We start from the raw sequence: 18,072 nt of genomic DNA on the forward strand, positions 1-18,072 counted from the left end.
TGCTTTCATAAACAAAAGGAAATATTCCATATTTCCCATCATGTAAGACTACTTCATGGGGGTCAAAAATTGGCTTCTCTATGGCTGCCATGAACATCCCTTTTATCTTGAACCTTTTGGACTGTTGGCACATGTAGGGGTTAGGTTCATTTGGCAGGAGATGGAATATTCTTGTCTCTGGGTTCAAGTAGAACCATTTTTCATCTATGTGGACTACCTGCTGCATATCCACAAATTTTGGGTCCCCATTGTGAATAGCAGGTGATTTGTGTTTGTATGTGTTCTGAGCCTCCCTTTTTTCTTTAACTTATGGATGGTGACATGTGAAATCTTCAGAGCAGCTCCATAGCTTCTCTCAGTAGTCCTCTTGTATAGTGGGATTGATTGCAGAAACTCATCTGTGTACTCTGTTGGTTTGGGTCCAGTTTTGCCAAGTCTCTTGCTTCTGACATCTATCACAGTCCCTACTGCCATTTGTGCTTTTATGTCTTTGAATAACCTCTGAATTGTTGACCTGTGCACGTTGAACTTCCTAGCTTGCCGTGATAAAAAAAACCCCTTGGCAATTCCCCACCCTCTAGCTTCAAAAGATAAGCATCCACAATTTCCCTTTTCTGGGAAATTGTGAGCTTTTTTCTGCCTTTGGGTTGCTGCATTGATTCATCATGTATGACATTGTTGTCATTGTTTTCAGTCCCTTCCATGTTGCTTGTCTGACTGTGTTCCATATTGCTTTCATCATTTAGCATGTGGTCAATGCTGAAAAATTCATCATCTAAATATTCTTCCATGTTGCCTATTCTGATGAAGCTGAGTTCCCAGATTGCAGGGCTGGTAATGAGGCTTGCTATTTTTCGAAGTGTTGTGCTGTGCTGAAGCTGAACCACTGCAATGGGATGAAGATGATCTAACTGACGTAGGAGTAATTACTAGTAGGGTGATGATTTTGGTCTAACTGTAGTGAATAATCAATGGTGTACTTTAAACAATGGTTTACTGTAAATTCTTTTGGAACTTTGTCATGAATGCTTGTAACAAATGCTGGCAGGTTTTGCTTAAATACCCTCCTTGAATGAAAAATTCAAAGGGAGGGAAAAATTTGGATGAGGATTGAATTTTTAAAAAGGAGGGTCAAATTTTTGGTGGGAAATAATTGGCCCCCAAAAATTTCAGACTCTCTTTCCTCCTTTAAAAAAACCGGGACCACCTTCCCTCTTCTTTAATCAAATGCCCCTCTTTTCAATTACCCACTCTTAAACACCCACTAAATCTTTTGCCTAGGCCTCCGTGAAAGGTACGAATGTTGCAAATCATTAACGGAGGAAGTACTTTCATTGTAACACTTTTTTTTTTCTTTAGAGCTCTACCAATGGTGGGCTAAAAATATGCTCATGGGCATATTTGTGAGCAAGAAGGGAGAAATAAGGGTTACAATGGTGGGCTGAAATGACAAAGCCCGTGGGCAAGTGTTAAAATGCCCAAGTCTTGGGCAGAATTTATGATGAACAGTGCAAGCGTGGGTCCCACTTAAATCAGATTAAAAAAAAAGGAATTTCTGGACTAACGCGCGCATAGCTTCAACGAATGGGAAAGCAACACGTGGCAGGCTGCAGTGAATTAACCCATCAGAAAAAGTAAGAGAGAGAGAGTGGTGGGCAAGCATTATTTTTGCTCACCATTGGGAGAGAAATTGTGAAAAAAAAATTGCCCATGAGTAAAACTGATTTGTTAAGAGAGAAAGTGGGCAGAGAGATATTGGGCAAGTATTATTTTTGCCCAACATTAAAAGTGGTCTTAATATGGATTACATTTTTTACGAACGGTTGTTCGTGACATGTGATGATTCATGTTAACATACCCAAATCCGAAGAATGATATATTGGCTCAAACCCCAGTCACTATCTGGACAAACCAGTATAAATCCTGCAAAACGATCACTCCCTGCACTTCTTTATACCCTTGCATCATTCTTTTTCCCCGTTTTTCGCTAACTCTCGCTTCCTTAACATCACACAACAAATTTCTCAAGGGTTTTTCCCGACAATTCTTTCACTCTATATAAACCCTAATTTGATAATTTTAATTTCAAATTTCTCAAGGGTTTTTCCAGACGCTTTGAGCCCCGATTATCTGCGCTACCATGGTTTCCGGTGGGATTTTCGCTTTCAATTTCGTCGCTTTCTGTTGTATTTTAGTTCTTGCTTTAATGGCGCTTTCCATTTGCTTAATCAATTTCGTTTTCTTTGAATATTGTTACAGATGCGGATATGGAAGATTACGGATTTGAGTATTCTGACGATGATGGAGACGAGCAAGATGTTGACATTGAGAATCAGTACTATAATTCCAAAGGTTATTTTTCGATGCTTCTCAATTTGATTGATAATATAGCGATTTGTGGATGTCCTTTGAATTATTGATTAGTATAGCAATTTGATAATACCATTGAGTACTTGATTAGTTTTGCAATTTGTGAATTTTACAGTTAATATTTCGGAAAATTATACTGTTATTATGCCCTTGATTCTTCTGTAAATCAGAACATGTGGGTGTTCGGCACAATGTTTGCTATAGTTTGTTTTTCTTTACTGGGAATATTGGGGGAAATGGGGGTATGGCTTTGTTGATATATTACTTGAATCCACTCTCAATCAGTCTTCGCAATGCCTTTATGGTTGACACAAATTATCAATATCCTTTATATTGACAAGAAATTGGGTTGAATATGGGTGTTAGTGTAAAGGAACTTGGTTCATTACGCAAGGAAACTTTGAAAAATATGCTAATGGCATGATAATTGTTTATTTCTTGGGGATTGTGGTTTATTTTGTATGAGGTGTGGTGGACTTGTATTTTGTATGAGGTCGTTACATAAATTGTATTGGTGAAGTTGGTTAATGAGGCAGAAAAACCTTCTTGATCTTGTTATCTGCCTCTTTTCATACTGCTTGGACTGAGAAAAGGGAAGACATCAGTTTGGGATAAGAAATTGACTATAGGAATAGATTTTGTTCCCCTTTGTTCACTCTCTCCTTGTACTGGTTAGGAGTGTAAATAGTTTGTGATTATTTTCTGTTTAGACAATTTCAGAATAGTGGTAAAAGGAAGAAATTGATCTGGTGAATCTAGAGGCATAGGTTGCAAAATTGTTTCTTTTCTCTCACATCCCTTACTTTTAAATAAACTATTAAACCACTTTCTCTTTTCTATAATATTAAATACCCCAACAAACTCTTCTTATATTTTATTTAACAAGTTCAACTCAAATTGTCAAAAAAAAAAAAGTTCATTTCAAACTCTTAAAACTCCATGTCAATCAATCTATTGCACTTTAAAAAAAAATGCAGGGAAGAATCATGACATTTTTTTAACATTCTTGAAAGTTGAAAAGACTCATATCTTTTTTCTTTTCTTTTTTTTTTTTTAATATTAACCTTGAAAAAGCTTATGTAACGTGTAATATACACAGGGGAAGTATAGTGTTTCCTCTTTATCTTTGTTAATGAATGGGTGGCTAGATGAGGAAAGATTAATGATGATACTAGAATTGTTATCTGGATTCCATTTCTGTTTTTTTAAATAATTTGTGCATTTGGAGTAAGCTGGCTTGGAAGTCAAAAGAGGACTACCTTGTGTTAGGTCAAAAGATGGTGAATATATTTGACATTGAGATTGAGAGAAGTTGACACAAATGCCATTGATATCTATATGATGAAGCATCTAGCATGATTGATTTTTGGTTGTATATCTTTTATTTGGGCAAGTGTCATGAGTATGTTGCTCAGTTATGTATTGGTGATTGTGGCTGTATGTGTCATTTAAGCACCTTAAACAACACCTGAACTTGAAAACATTTGTTGGGGGTTCTTGTGTGCAAGGCAAAGGATGTACTACCTAGTTAAAAACAATATTTCAGGGGTAAACTAAGGTAGGAAAGTTCTGCCTCTAACTACGTATGTGATTAAGACTTTGGTTCCCACATCCTTTTACTTCTTAATCTTCTCTTGATCTTGTATTGGGCTGTTTTTTTGTCATCTGATATTCTAGCTCCCCCTGTGGAAGTAAGAGTTGACGTCATTGCTACTATTCATACTTCAATAGATTTATGTGACCAAATGACAGCTTCATTTATAAAATTAGTTAATTGTTTCTACTATTTTAGTCATAGGATGTTTATATGGATATTCCATTTGATTCCCTATGTCTTGCACTTTTTTTCTCCCAGTGCTCAGTTTCATTAGACTGAATGTACAATTTTGTGTATCATTGTTAAATGTATTTTTATTATAAGAGTAGTATGGTAAAATTTTCATCCATGTCACTGTTTCCAGTTTTCCTCAGTCTATGTCAGTTTTACTTTGAGTACCCTGCTGATCATATACCATTTGATTCCCCAGTCACCCTAGATGCATTAATTTAACGACCAATAATGATTTGACTCCAATCGTGTTGTAAGATGTTGGACATGGTCTCCAGTGAATATTCTGCCCCTGTGCCCCCAACAGAATAAAAAAGGCTGTGGTGACATTTCTGACACTGTTTCCCCTTATGTTTCTAGGTTTGGTTGAAACTGACCCTGAAGGTGCTCTTGCTGGTTTCGCTGAGGTGGTTCGCATGGAACCAGACAAAGCAGATTGGTAAGCTTTACATAATACAATTTTTATTGTCTAACAAGTTGAATTTAGTTTTTGCTGAACTTGCTCAGAAAATTAGCCACTCGCTTCAGGTGGTTTGCGCTGTATATTTTGTGTAAACATTAGAAACATGAATTTGGAAAGAGTATTGTGTGCTATGTTACTCGGACTCTTCATCTCACATCAAGTAACTGTGTCAGACCCGACTCGAACATGGGTAGGACACTTAGACACTTCATTTTAGTTCAAAATTATGGAAATTTTTCAAAAAATAGCTGAGTAAGACACTTCGACATGTATCGTGTCGGACATAGGTACCCAAGTCCAAGTAACATAGATTGTGTGTGAAATTTACTTTGTAGAGTAAAAGGGAACAATTATGTCGAGATAGCTAGAATTGAATTTGGAATGATAAATGGGCTATTGTGGATATCATTTTGGTTGATCACCTGAGTGCTAATGACCGTTATGTAGTCAGTCATATTTTAACAAGTTGAGTGGGTTGATGCAAACAAGCTCATTTGGAGATCAGTGTTCACTGTTCAGTGATCTACACAAGAGATGACTTATGAATGTTTCAGAATTTATATAACTGTAGTTTTATTTATTCATACCACACCATTTTCTGACCTCCGATTCATCATTTAGGGGTTTCAAGGCATTAAAGCAAACAGTAAAGCTGTATTATCGACTGGGAAAGTATAAAGAGATGATGGAAGCATATAGAGAGATGTTGACTTACATTAAATCAGCTGTGACAAGAAATTACAGTGAGAAATGTATAAACAACATTATGGATTTTGTTTCTGGGTCTGCCAGCCACAATTTCGATCTCCTGCAAGAGTTCTACCAAACAACCCTGAGAGCTCTTGAAGAGGCTAAAAATGAGGTGAGGGTTTATTGCATTAGCAGTCTATCTTATAGGTATTTCTCTGCTTCAAGTGTCACTGTTTTAATGCCTTACTTTCTCATTTTGCAGAGACTGTGGTTCAAAACTAATCTAAAGCTTTGCAAGATCTGGTTTGACATGGGTGAATATGGGCGAATGAACAAGGTTTCATGTAACTGTTTTCTTTCTTTTGTGGTTAGTGATAATACTAGCAACTGAGGTTTGTGATATAGTTTCTCTCTGTTTGGATTTGACAGATATTGAAGGAACTTCACAAATCATGTCAAAAAGAAGATGGTACAGATGATCAAAAGAAAGGAACTCAACTGTTGGAGGTTTATGCAATTGAGATTCAAATGTATACTGAGACCAAGAACAACAAGAAACTCAAGGTGGGCACATTCAGCACAACTTAAACGATTTTTTTTTTTTGGTCTTATTTCTACTCTCTGGCTCTCTGCTCACATAAAAAAAAAAATATTTAATTAATAAAACTATAGAAGCCTGATGATTGTATGGAATACTATCTCTTTCCAATATTTGAAAAATGAATGGCCTTGAAACGAGGGCTGCAAATCCTGCAATAGGGGTATGAAATAGTTTGATTAATTCTTTTTCGGAATCTTGCCTTTTGAAGTAATAAAGTTTTTTTAAAATCGTGCATTTGAAATAGAAGTGTTCAGAATTACTATTCTATTTGTTGTTGTCTTTGGGTTTGTGATCGATACGAATTTAAGTTTACATTTTATGATGCTTGGGTTTTTGAATATATAATTATATAGTTTACTTTTGTGTGTGTAATCACTGTAAATTAAATGCAACCTTTTTTGTGAAATTTAAATATACAAATAATGTATACTAGAACTACTGCTGTGATTGCAGTCCATATTATCATGTACTGTGATATGTTTTAACCGCCACTGTTGTAAGTTGCAATTCTTACATGTAGAATTTTCTGTTTTTGGGTGTTGATTTACACATGTATCTGTTTTGTAGTTGTTTCTGAACTCTAACTTATGATGAGCTCTCCAATTTGTTAAATTTTTTCTATTGTTATCAATTTTATAGTGGTATGTTGTCATCATCTCTATGTGGTGTTCATTTAGTTTAAGTCTTAACTGATTGCTCATCACATAGATTAATGTGGTTTAATCGCAGCAACTGTACCAGAAGGCACTAACTGTTAAGTCAGCAATACCACATCCAAGGATAATGGGAATAATTCATGAATGTGGAGGGAAAATGCACATGGCAGAGCGTCAGTGGGCAGAAGCAGCAACAGACTTTTTTGAAGCATTCAAGAATTACGATGAAGCTGGAAACCAACGGCGTATCCAATGTTTGAAGTATGTTTCAGTAATCTTTTTGTTTTATCAATTGATTTTAGAAGTGAATCTCTATTTTACATCAGTAAAGTTAATTATTCCTAAGTCTTATGTCACTTTAAAACTCTCTTTGCCAACTAACATTTGGACCCTTGGATATCAGAGTACATCATTGCTCACAGATATCTATTTGCAAATAACGATATCCTACTTGTGATCCTTGTTCCTTCTTTCTTCTGATTGCTAGTAGTGAATCCTGGATTACACTGTAAGATTATTTACGTGCAACATAGAGCTTTGGGCTGTAAATTATGTCTTTGTCTTTGTATAATGCATAGACTTTTTTCTCTTTTATTCCTGAAAATACTTCCAGTTTTTTGTATTGACTAAATGTTTAAGGGAATACATTTTTTTTTTTTTTTTAAGAAAAAAATTTGAAATAGATATTGATCTAGTTAGTTGAGTTGGAACGCTAGGGGTTGAGCTTCCACCTTCCAACCTTGTGGTGAGAGGGGGATCAATTCTCGTCAACCTTGTTGATATTATCTTTTATCCTTTGTATCTTGTTCAGCCCTTTGATCTGTCCTACTAAATAAAGGGTTGGATTGAATTATTATGTAGGTTTGAAACAACGCATATTTAGCTAATGATACATGGGACTTGAATTTAGATACATATTCACACTCATTTTGGGACATAAAATTTTTTCATTTGTTCTGATGATTCGTTTCTCCTTGTCTCACATAGTCTCCTTTATCCTTATTGACAGATACTTGGTACTTGCAAATATGTTAATGGAATCTGAGGTGAATCCATTTGATGGGCAAGAGGCTAAGCCGTATGCTTTTGATCTCTATTCTTCTCTCTTTATGCTGTTATGATTTGACGTACACGGTCCTTATGAACAAACTTCATCTAATTTTACAGTTACAAAAATGACCCTGAAATCTTGGCAATGACAAATTTGATAGCAGCTTATCAGAGAAATGAGATTCTGGAGTTCGAGAAGATTTTGAAGGTCTGGATGAATTCTGATTTTCACCTTTAGAATATGCTTTCTTTTTAATACTTCGTATATTTTAAAAATGTTTTAGAAATTGTGTTTTTTTTTTTTTTTTTTTTTTTTTTAAGAAATGTTATAGAAAAATGCTTTAGAAATTGTGTTTGCCTTCACATTTTGATCTTTTCACAAATAACTGTTTGATGCTGCAGAGTAACAGGAGAACAATTATGGATGATCCCTTCATCAGAAATTACATTGAAGACCTGTTGAAGAATATAAGAACACAAGTATTGCTCAAACTAATCAAGCCGTACACAAGAATCAGAATACCTTTCATATCCAAGGTAAAACAAAACATTTCTGTAACATAATTATCTGCGCTAGTCTATTTTATGTACTGTGTTTATCTTCATGTATTTGTTTATGATGTTACATAGTGATATAGCTATATACTTGCTGGGAAATATGTTTTTAGTTTGATTATGTTGCTTAAATAACTAACAGAATCGGGAAAACAATTCTACAGTAGGTTGTCTAAGAAACACCTGGTGCTGGGAAAGTGTACTTATGTATATTATGTCATCATGCTAAAAACTACAAAAGTGTGTCCTTTTTTCTGAAGGGGGTTGCAGTGGCGGGGGCATAAAGTTTTGTAGGTGGTCTATGGTCATTCTGATAGGAAGTATCAGTAATGTAATTTCACTTAAGGTGCTTATCCACACCTTCCCTGTGGGACTAGGATGAGAAAACTGTGCTCTTATAGTCAGGAGTGAAGAAGTAAATGATCATAGTTATGTAGACTCTGATATCCCTTTATTTTCAAAAGAAGAGTTTATACCAATGTACTACATGGCTTGCCTATTTGCTTGTGAAACCTGTAGATCTTATCATCTGTGCAACTGATATAATGAAAGAACATGCAGTCATACAACCTTAAGAATGAAACTTGTACAGTATGGAAGATTGTAACCTTGATTTAATTGATCTTGTGGAAATGTTGTGGAAAAGGTACATCAAATGTCCTATTGAACATGCATGGACTCTATTAATACTTTTGGGTCGTTAGTTACCATGCTATCTATATATTTTTTTATAAGTAATAGTATCGAGTGTTCTATGGATGCACCTCCTTACCAACTCTGTAAAATTCAAGTCATTAAACATGGCCTCCCTCACCCTTTTTTTTAAAAAAATCTTGGATTTTGGGCTTCTTTCTTGATGGCTTCTAGATGTTGAAATGCAAACTTGAAATAGATATCTGTTAGCTATGCTAGCCTGCTAGGACCGGAGGTTTAGGGTAGAGATCTATAGTGGCTCAAGGAAAAGAAGTAAAGGCTGTTGTGGTGAACTGGTGATGTTATAATGGTGATGATTGGGATGATGCTGATGGGATATGTTAAAATTTTGCTTGGGGTGATTGATAAAGTTCATCAGTATATCATTTAAATTGTATTCTCTTCACTTTTTTTGTTTACTATCCTCAGGAGCTTAATGTCCCAGAAACAGACGTTGAGCAGTTGTTAGTGTCTCTAATTTTGGACAACAGAGTTCAAGGACACATAGACCAAGTGAATAGACTGTTAGAGCGCAGTGACCGGTAATTTTTAGTGCTTCTTGATTCTGAAATTTGTTTCTGTTAATCCTAATTGCAACTGTAGTAACTGATTCTTGTGTTTTGGCAGGTCTAAGGGAATGAAGAAGTATACAGCTGTTGACAAATGGAACACACAGCTCAAGTCACTGTATCAAACAGTCAACAATAGAGTTGGTTAAGATTGCTCTATGTATGATGAGTGGTTGCTTGTCTTCAATTTTTGTGATTCCACCCCTTTACTTGAATGGGGACATAGTTGGACAAATGGGTTTCGTACTGGAGCTGGAGTATAGTCTTGGTATCGGCCGTATTTTGCAAATATTTTTCTTTTCCCTCACTTGGTTATCTTTGCTGCTTCTCAAAGTTACCTGTAAATGGGAGCCTTTTGTGCCGTGCATAAACTGTAGCTTAAAATATGCTATACTTCGCTTTTGGCCTGTTGCTGGTCAATCCGTAGAAGGTGTTCCATCTTATAGATTAAACTCTTTATTGCCTTGTATTTTTGAAATGTTGGTCTATTCATTTAGGAGTGGTGCTTTAGCTTGCAGGAAGCAAACTTTGCCTATTTATCTGAGTCTTTGAATGGTTCCCCAGGGTGCAAGCCTAGTACAAAGCAGGAGATTCAAATGATAATTTGGGCAGCAAGTAGAGAAAGTTCGAGGTTGTGGGGAGTAGGGATGCTACATTAAAAAGAATACATTAGAGGTGGTGGTCATGGTGAGTAGGGATGCTACATTTAAAAGAATACAACTCAAATTCGCTAGAATACTTAATAATCCTTGGTACACTAATTAACGAAAGTAACCAGTTAATCAATTATAATGTTTCCATCTCTAATTTTTGATATAGTTGTTGCATACTTGTGAATAGAGGTGTTAATTCGAGTAGCCGGATAGAGTCTGAGTTAACCCATGAGAGGTTGGGTCTATTCGCACTAAGGAGATCATTTTAACCCATCTCAGGTTGGGTCAATTTCGGGTCAAGGTCTATCAAAGTAGGGTCAAGTCTGGGTCGGGTTAATCTAACTCGGCTCATATTGATTCGGATAAATTTGAATCGGGTTCGAAATGGGTTTGACCATGTTAATGGGTCAGATGACTTTGAATCAAATTGGGTTGATTTCGATTCGATTAAGATAAGGTGGATTCTATATTAGGTCAATTTCAATTTAAATCCTTTTCGTGTTTGCTTGAAATTTGGTCAATAAATTCAATATTCAAATAAGGTCATTTTAAAACCAGAGTAATTATTAAGTTTTACCTTATTATTGGTCGATATCAGGTCATTCATATGTCATTTTTCATATCCTGTCATTAATAATTACGAGGTATTAGTTTTCTCATTCGATCAGTTTTCGTGTCATTTTCATCTTTACGTCAAATTAAACTCGAACTATTGATAACTTATCAAATTAAGGTTATTAGTGATATAGACGCAAAAGAATGTCATCTTTTCAACCACATGATCTGGAGTTCTTAGGTTGGGTTAAAAATTATGGTTGGTTCGAAATTATAGGTTTAGTTAAATTACGTTTGGCTTAAAATTATGGTTAATTTGAAATCATGTCGAGTGTAATTAGGGTCGAGTTAATTGATCAATTGGGGTCAAAACAAATCAGATTTAACGGGTATTTGTTAGGTCAATAACTAGTTGGGTCAAACCGGTTCAATTTAAATTCAAGTCGGATCAAAGGGTAACTTAATGTGATGAGAAGAAATATAATGAAAATTACCGACCATATAAAGTAGTGAAACGCTAAACATCGCCCGCAATTTACCATATAAAGCCCACAAATATGATTTGGTGTGACCATTATGCCCATTTTCTAAAATTGAAATAATCTCGGTTTAAAAAATGTGGAGCCGTACTGGCTCGCCGGGGGAGACCGGAGGGCAGGCCGGAGATGCGGGGGACGCCGGAGGTACGTCGTCGTCGACGGAAAACGAGGTAAGTCACCGTTAAAATTCACGGTTTACCGTCGGAGTGGCTCCGGCGCCTAGGATGGACGCCCAAACCGTAGCCTGGACGTCCAAGCCAGACGCCAGAACCACCAGAGTGGCGTCCAGCCCAGACGCCCAGACCACCAGACTGGCGTACTGGCCAGGCGCCACTCTACTGGCTGAGGCGGCCCTGCCAGGCGCCAGTCCAGTGGCTGTGGCAGCCTGGCAGACGCCACCCTTATAAATTAATTTTTTTTTTCTTTTTTGATTTTGTTGTTGTTTTTTATTTAATTTTTTTTAAAAAAAAAATCGAAAATGATTTTTTAAAAAAATTCGAAATGGGTTTTTTTTAAATTAAATTTGAAAATTCGAAATAGGTTTTTTTAAAATTAAGTTTGAAAATTCGAAATGGTATATTTTTAAATTTAGTTTGAAAATTCGAATTGGGTTTTTATAAAAATTTAGTTTGATTATATATAATTATGCTTTTTTTTTGTGTTAATTCTGTGTAAATATAGAAATTAAATGTATTATCCGTTAAATGTATTTATTGTAATATATAATTGATGCAGGAATATGGTGGGGACGGAAATGATTACAGTGGGATATTTGGGCATGATGGTCCATTCGAAGAAGCTCAACAGGTGATTGATTGGGCAAAACAGGTTGCAATTGCAGCTGGATTTTGCTTGGTAGTAGTAACTCATAAATCTCAACGGGATGGTAGAATGGATCGCATTTTGAGATGTGACCGTTATCGCAAAAGAGAAGAAAGAGATTTTCGTACAGCCACTCGGTTTGATACAAAGCGGAAAGGTTGTGGGTGTGAGTTCAGAGTAAAGGTTCGACAACTACGGAGTCGTGACGGTTGGGAAGTGATTGGTTACTCTAAATGGGGGTATCACAACCATGAGATGATAGTATATGAAGAGGGTCATCGACAACTGAGCGGCTTAAGTCCTGCTGCGAAACTAGTTGTGAAAGAAATGAGTGATGCTCAAGTGAAGCCTGCTAAAATATTAGCATCTGTGTTAGAGAAATTTCCAGAAGACCATCCAAACCGAAGACACATCTACAACGTCAGACAGCAACTCAGGTTTGAACGGTCAGAGGGAAGGAACCCTATACAGCAGCTGCTACACCAGGCACAATCACGTGGTTACCTGTTCTGGTTTGATTCTGATGAAGATACAGCGGAGGTGACTCATCTTTTCCTTGTGCATCCTGATTGTGCTGATATGATCAAGTCTTGGCCATTTGTGATTTTGATCGACTCAACGTACAAGACAAACAAGTACAAGTTCCCACTGGTTGAGATCATGGGGATGACTCCAACGAACCAGAACTTTCTGATTGGTCATGCAATCATCAAGGATGAGACGACTCCAAGTTATTATTGGGTGTTGGAGAAGCTGAGAAACTACATCGGGCCTAATGTTCATCCAGCAGCCATCGTCAGCGACTGTGAGGGAGGTCTCTTTGCCCCCATAGCAGAGCTGTTTCCCGAATCGAACCACTTATTGTGCACATGGCACATCAACAACTGCGTGAAAGTGAAAGCCTACAACCTTTTCAAGAAGAATTTGGAAATGGCAGAGAGATTGGTGAATGGTAAGTGGCGGAAGATCCTACAGGCTACCACAGAGGAAGCGTATGAGCGAGCATTGGCTAACTTCAGGGATTCGTACCAGTGGTGTCCGGCACTGGTGGACTATGTGATGCAGCAATGGGTCCCTCACAGGGAAAAGTTTGTCAAATATTGGACAAACCAGGTACTTCATTTTGGGAACACTACAACATGTAGAGTTGAGAGCGCTCATAGAGCTACCAAGGACTGCATTGATTCATCGACCGCTGCTTTGGATACACTGTTCGCTAGACTGAACAAGTCAATTGAAACTCAGAAGAACGACATCAGGAACTCTCTAGAGGACTCCAGACGACGACATGGTACGATGTATAGCCATTTTATATTTAAGATTCTCCATGGTCGTGTGCCGCACTACTGCTTGGGGTTGATTCTCACTGAGCTGAACAGGATGAGGGACTTGGCTGACGAAGTGTATGCTCGGTGTGGGTGTGCTATTTCAGTAACTCATGGATTACCTTGCGCATGCACCATTCACCGCGTTATTACAGAAGAAAGGGCGTCGTTACATGTTGATCAGGTCCATTCATTCTGGAGGACGCTTGTTATTGGTGAGCATGCAGACACTCAAACGGCCGACCGTGAACAGGAGGAGTTGGAGCAGTTTCGTTCGATGTACGACCGAGTGTCCTCCAGCCATCCTTCTATTATTCGTGACGCTACTCATGTACTTCATGACATGTTCCACACGTCTACCTTAGATTATGAGGAACCCAAAGGAGTTGACCGTCCTCGAGGTCGACAACGTCGGAACAGGAGTGCGTTTGAGTCCCGGTCATGATATCCGGCCATTGCACGACGTAGTCCCTCGAAGATGCAAGTCGGACCGCCTTCATCGGGCATGCCGGGGGAGGAGGGACAACTTGGACAAATCCAAGCTGGCGAAGACAACGCTGGGGCATGTACGCCTCGACGATCTCACGATACTGAATGAGTCCCGTGTACAAGGTCCTGGGTACCCTAACACTAGGGTTCGGGCCGAAAGGCATCCAGTTCACCTGCACATAGTTTTAAAATTTAATAACATGAATATAATATGTGCAAATAATAAAATGTAGAAACAATTTATAAACGTTACCTCTAAGGGGGACAGCCTGTCCAGCAACAACCGTATCGATCGGAGGCGGTCAACGGACTTCTTCTCCGAGCACGGACTCCACGCACAAGCACGCGGCATCCCCTCATCAATAGGAACTGGGTCACGATGTGGTCGCAATGCAGGAAAGTACTCGTATATCCAGGTCTGCAATAGAGTCAGACACCCAGTGATACCTGCCGCGTCGGCCCGACTCGCAAATCCTAGTTGGCGATACAAATACGCCAACGTAGCCGATCCCCAGGAAAACTGGCCTACACTGTCGGGGTCACACGCCTCCACTATGTCGCGTGGCCTGAGCTTGTTTCCGCCGCTCTTATCCGGAAACAAGGTACATCCAAGGAGTAGAAAAACATAAGCACTCAGCTGTGCGTCGTGCGTCCTACGTGCACTGGGGTACAAACACCGCTGCAACACGGATGCGATCTTCACACCTCCGTGTTCCCAAACACCTAGCGCCTCGGTGTACAGTGCAGCCCTGTCCACCGCCAACAACTCTGCCAGCAAATCTGCCTGATCCGCATCAGCCACAGCACAAAGTCGTTTACCCTCAACACGAATCCCCAGAATGGCCTCGACGTCATGTAACATGATTGTCATCTCACCGAACGGAAGGTGGAAAGAGTTTGTATCCGGCTGCCATCGCTCAATGAAAGCCGTGATCAGCGTACTGTCAATCTTATCGTGCATGGTGGCAGGAACGTGATTCACCCCAGTGCCCTCCAGTCGCTCGAACATCTCGCTCTCCGCCGGCCAAGCCTCAGCCCATGTACGCAAAAAGCTACAAGTCTTTTCCCGGGTATGACATTTCAACAACCCCGTAACTGAAGGCCTCTCCTGGTCCTCCCAAATACGGGCAGCTATGTGTCCTAGAAAGCTAGGAATCACACTCCCGTCAACAGGCCCACCGGGCACCTCACTCCTAACAACCCAAGAATCATTACCGGCCCTCGACCGTTTCCTGCTTGCCCCAGATACAGTGGACGCAGATGATGTGCCAGATCTACTAACAAACCTACCACCCCTACCCTTACGCACCTCCACCATATGTGTCTCGTACATGTCATCAACCCTCTGACTGAATGGACCGTAATCATCATACGGTCCACTGCCATCGTCCACATCCTCATCCTCATCTGCGCCCTCCTCCTGCTCCTCCTCCTGGTCACCCTCCTCAGCATCATCATCGTCATCGTCATCCTCATCCCGACGGTGGATCCGTTCTCTACGAGCTGAGGCCGAAATACCACGGGATCTGACATGTCTATGCCCCGACCTCTCCACTGAATAGCTTCTACTAAGAAGCTCTACATTCTTCCCCGCACCATGACGACCCAGTGAATTCTACACAAAATTTTAAAATATATAAACATACAAAAATTTATACGAAAAATAGCTACCACTCCCAAATCAAATAAACTAAAAACATACAAATAATTGTAAACAAAATATAAACATAGAAAATATACAACGAAATTGAAAAAATTTATAAAAATAAACAACAAAATGTAAAAACAATTCAAAAATATATTACACAAAAAAAAAATTAAAAACAATATTTTAAAACAAATATAAAAAAAAAGGGGGGGGGGGGCGCCTTGGCTGGACGCCCAGCCAGCGGTGGTGGCGCCAGCTGCAGACGCCGCCACCAGTGGGCTGGCGCCTGGGCTGGACGCCACAGCCACGGCTGCGGCGCCTTGAATAAACGCCACAACCGTGGCTATGGCGTCCAGCCCAGGCGCCAGCCAACTGGTGGCGGCGTCTGCAGCTGGCGCCACCACCGCTTGCTGGGCGTCCAGCCAGGGCGCCCCACCGCCGTCACGGCGGTTTTTCCCTTTATTTTTTTATTTTTTTTTTTACAAATTGTACCTTGCCTCCTTGGGACATCCTTCCCTCCGCCGCCGCCGCCAATTCCTTGCCTTGCCGCCTCGACATTGCCGTTGTTTGAAATTTTTTTTTTTTTAAGAGAGGTTGAAAGAAGATGAGCAATGAGAGTGTGAGTGATGAGAGTGTGAGTGTTTTTTTTTAAGGTCAAGGGCAATTTTGTCAAACCAAGTGAATTTTGTGGGCTTTATGTAGTAATTTGTGGGCGATGTTTAACAAATCCCATAAAGTAATGTTGTAATTAATATGCAAACTGGATATCATATTTTGTGTATTGTCTTTCTATTAAATGAAAAATAATTTCTAAGTAATTCTTTTATTAGACAAGTAAGATGAACTACCATATCCGGCCAAAATCTTTCACAGGTCAACCCCACTCAGATCTATAGGCTAGATACTAAAGGAAGAAAGGATAAGGAAAGTTCCTAACCTCAAGTGCCCAATTGGAATTATACATTTAAACTCAAAGCTAGCTCAATTCCTGCCACTAGACCAAACTTTATTTGGTGAGAAATAATTAAAATTTATTCACAACATAGTTTTACTTTACTTATCCAAGCATGAGGAGTTTTCTTTAGTTTCTCGCATCCTCGGTGAAATTGTGAAATGATAATGATCCGATAAGAGCTCTCTCAAATACATGATGCACATCACAATAACAAAACTTCATCACCAACAGTTTCCTTGTTGCACCAAGCATAGCTTGGTCTAGTGGTAAGGTTTATATCTCACAACCTTGAAGTTGTGGGATCAAACCCCACTAGAGGCACTTTGGTAGAGATTCCCTTGCCCTCCCCCCCCCCCCCCCCCCCCCCCACACTTTCAAAGTGTCTAGCTCACTAACCCGGGTCGAGAGGACCTGTAAGAGGTTCTGGCCCAATAAGGCCCTTCTCCTTACCCTAACCCCCCCCCCCAAAAAAAAAAAAAAAAAAAAACCCTTGCTGCATTTCACTACGTTTTCTTTAAAAAGCAGAGTAGATTCCAATGGTGTACTAGGGCTGAGCAAAACTATCTGAAGATCCGAAAATCTGATGATCCGCATCCGCATCCGATCTGGATTTTTCGGATATCGAATATCCAAATTTTGGATTTCGGATATCCGATATCCGAAAAAAGTCGGATATCGGATATCGAATATCCGATCCGATATCCGAAAAAATCATCCATTAGCCAAACCCTAAAACTTTTAGACCCTCAATCCCCACTTCCCCAGACCCCCACCCGCCTCTCTTCTTCTCTTTCTCTCTGACTTTCTCTCTCCTTTCCTCATCTTTGAAACTACCTCCATGGCTCCATCCTTTTCTTCCCTCATTCTCTAAACTTTTCCATCTTCTTCTCTACTTCCTCTCTCCTCTTTTCAAAGAAAGCGTGTTCTTTTTTCGTTCATAACCACCACCCTCCTTCCATAAGCACCACCACATCACCACCTAATCCCCACCCCACCACCTTTATTCTCTCTCCTAACCCCGACCACCCCACCACAGCTAACCCTGAATCCGACCACCCACAAAACCCCCTAACTCCAACCACCCTGAAACTCTGACCACCAACCAACCTGAAACCCGAGCACCGTACCCCAGCTACCCACGAATTTCCTCTTCAATTCGAAACCCATACCCTAGTTACCCACGAAACCCGCCCCCTATTTACTCCACCCCAGACACTCTGCGATGGTGGCTTGGAGGTCGGGCTACTGATGCCATTGATGTTGTTGCTTTTTGATGCCGTTGATGTTGTTGCTTGCTGAGTTGCTGATGTCCTTGGAGGTCGGGTGAGAGGGGGTTTCGATTTCGGGTCTGGGTGGAGTTTAGATATGAGGTAAGTGTGATGGTGTTGGCAGCTAAGGTGGGGTTGGTGGTTTCGGTTCAAGTGGGGTGGGGAAGGTTGGTTAGAGATGAGGGTGAGGTGGGTGGTTTAGTTTGTTTTATAAATTTGATTTCTGTTTTTTTTTTTTTTTTTAAATGAACCATAGTTAATCAATTTATGAAAATAAGGTCATTTTTGGGAATAAATTGTTAATTAAGAAGTTTAATTACTATCAATTGGCCTCTACAACAAA

At 39.4% G+C, this 18,072-nt stretch overlaps 1 protein-coding gene across 1 annotated transcript; it reads left to right on the forward strand.

Annotated features, from left to right (window-relative positions):
• The first annotated feature begins 1,866 nt into the window (after positions 1 to 1,866).
• Positions 1,867 to 10,010, forward strand: LOC110729393 (COP9 signalosome complex subunit 2). The gene is made up of 12 exons (XM_021909132.1): positions 1,867 to 2,150; positions 2,260 to 2,352; positions 4,559 to 4,637; positions 5,283 to 5,523; positions 5,614 to 5,688; positions 5,781 to 5,915; positions 6,682 to 6,869; positions 7,618 to 7,686; positions 7,776 to 7,866; positions 8,061 to 8,195; positions 9,336 to 9,448; positions 9,534 to 10,010. Exons 1-12 carry the CDS (start codon positions 2,141 to 2,143, stop codon positions 9,622 to 9,624), a joined length of 1,320 nt encoding a protein of 439 aa, XP_021764824.1. The 5' UTR covers positions 1,867 to 2,140; the 3' UTR covers positions 9,625 to 10,010.
• The last annotated feature ends 8,062 nt before the right edge of the window (positions 10,011 to 18,072 follow it).

The sequence above is a fragment of the Chenopodium quinoa genome, unplaced genomic scaffold (assembly GCF_001683475.1).
Source record: "Chenopodium quinoa cultivar QQ74 unplaced genomic scaffold, ASM168347v1, whole genome shotgun sequence".
Lineage (NCBI taxonomy): Eukaryota > Viridiplantae > Streptophyta > Magnoliopsida > Caryophyllales > Amaranthaceae > Chenopodium > Chenopodium quinoa.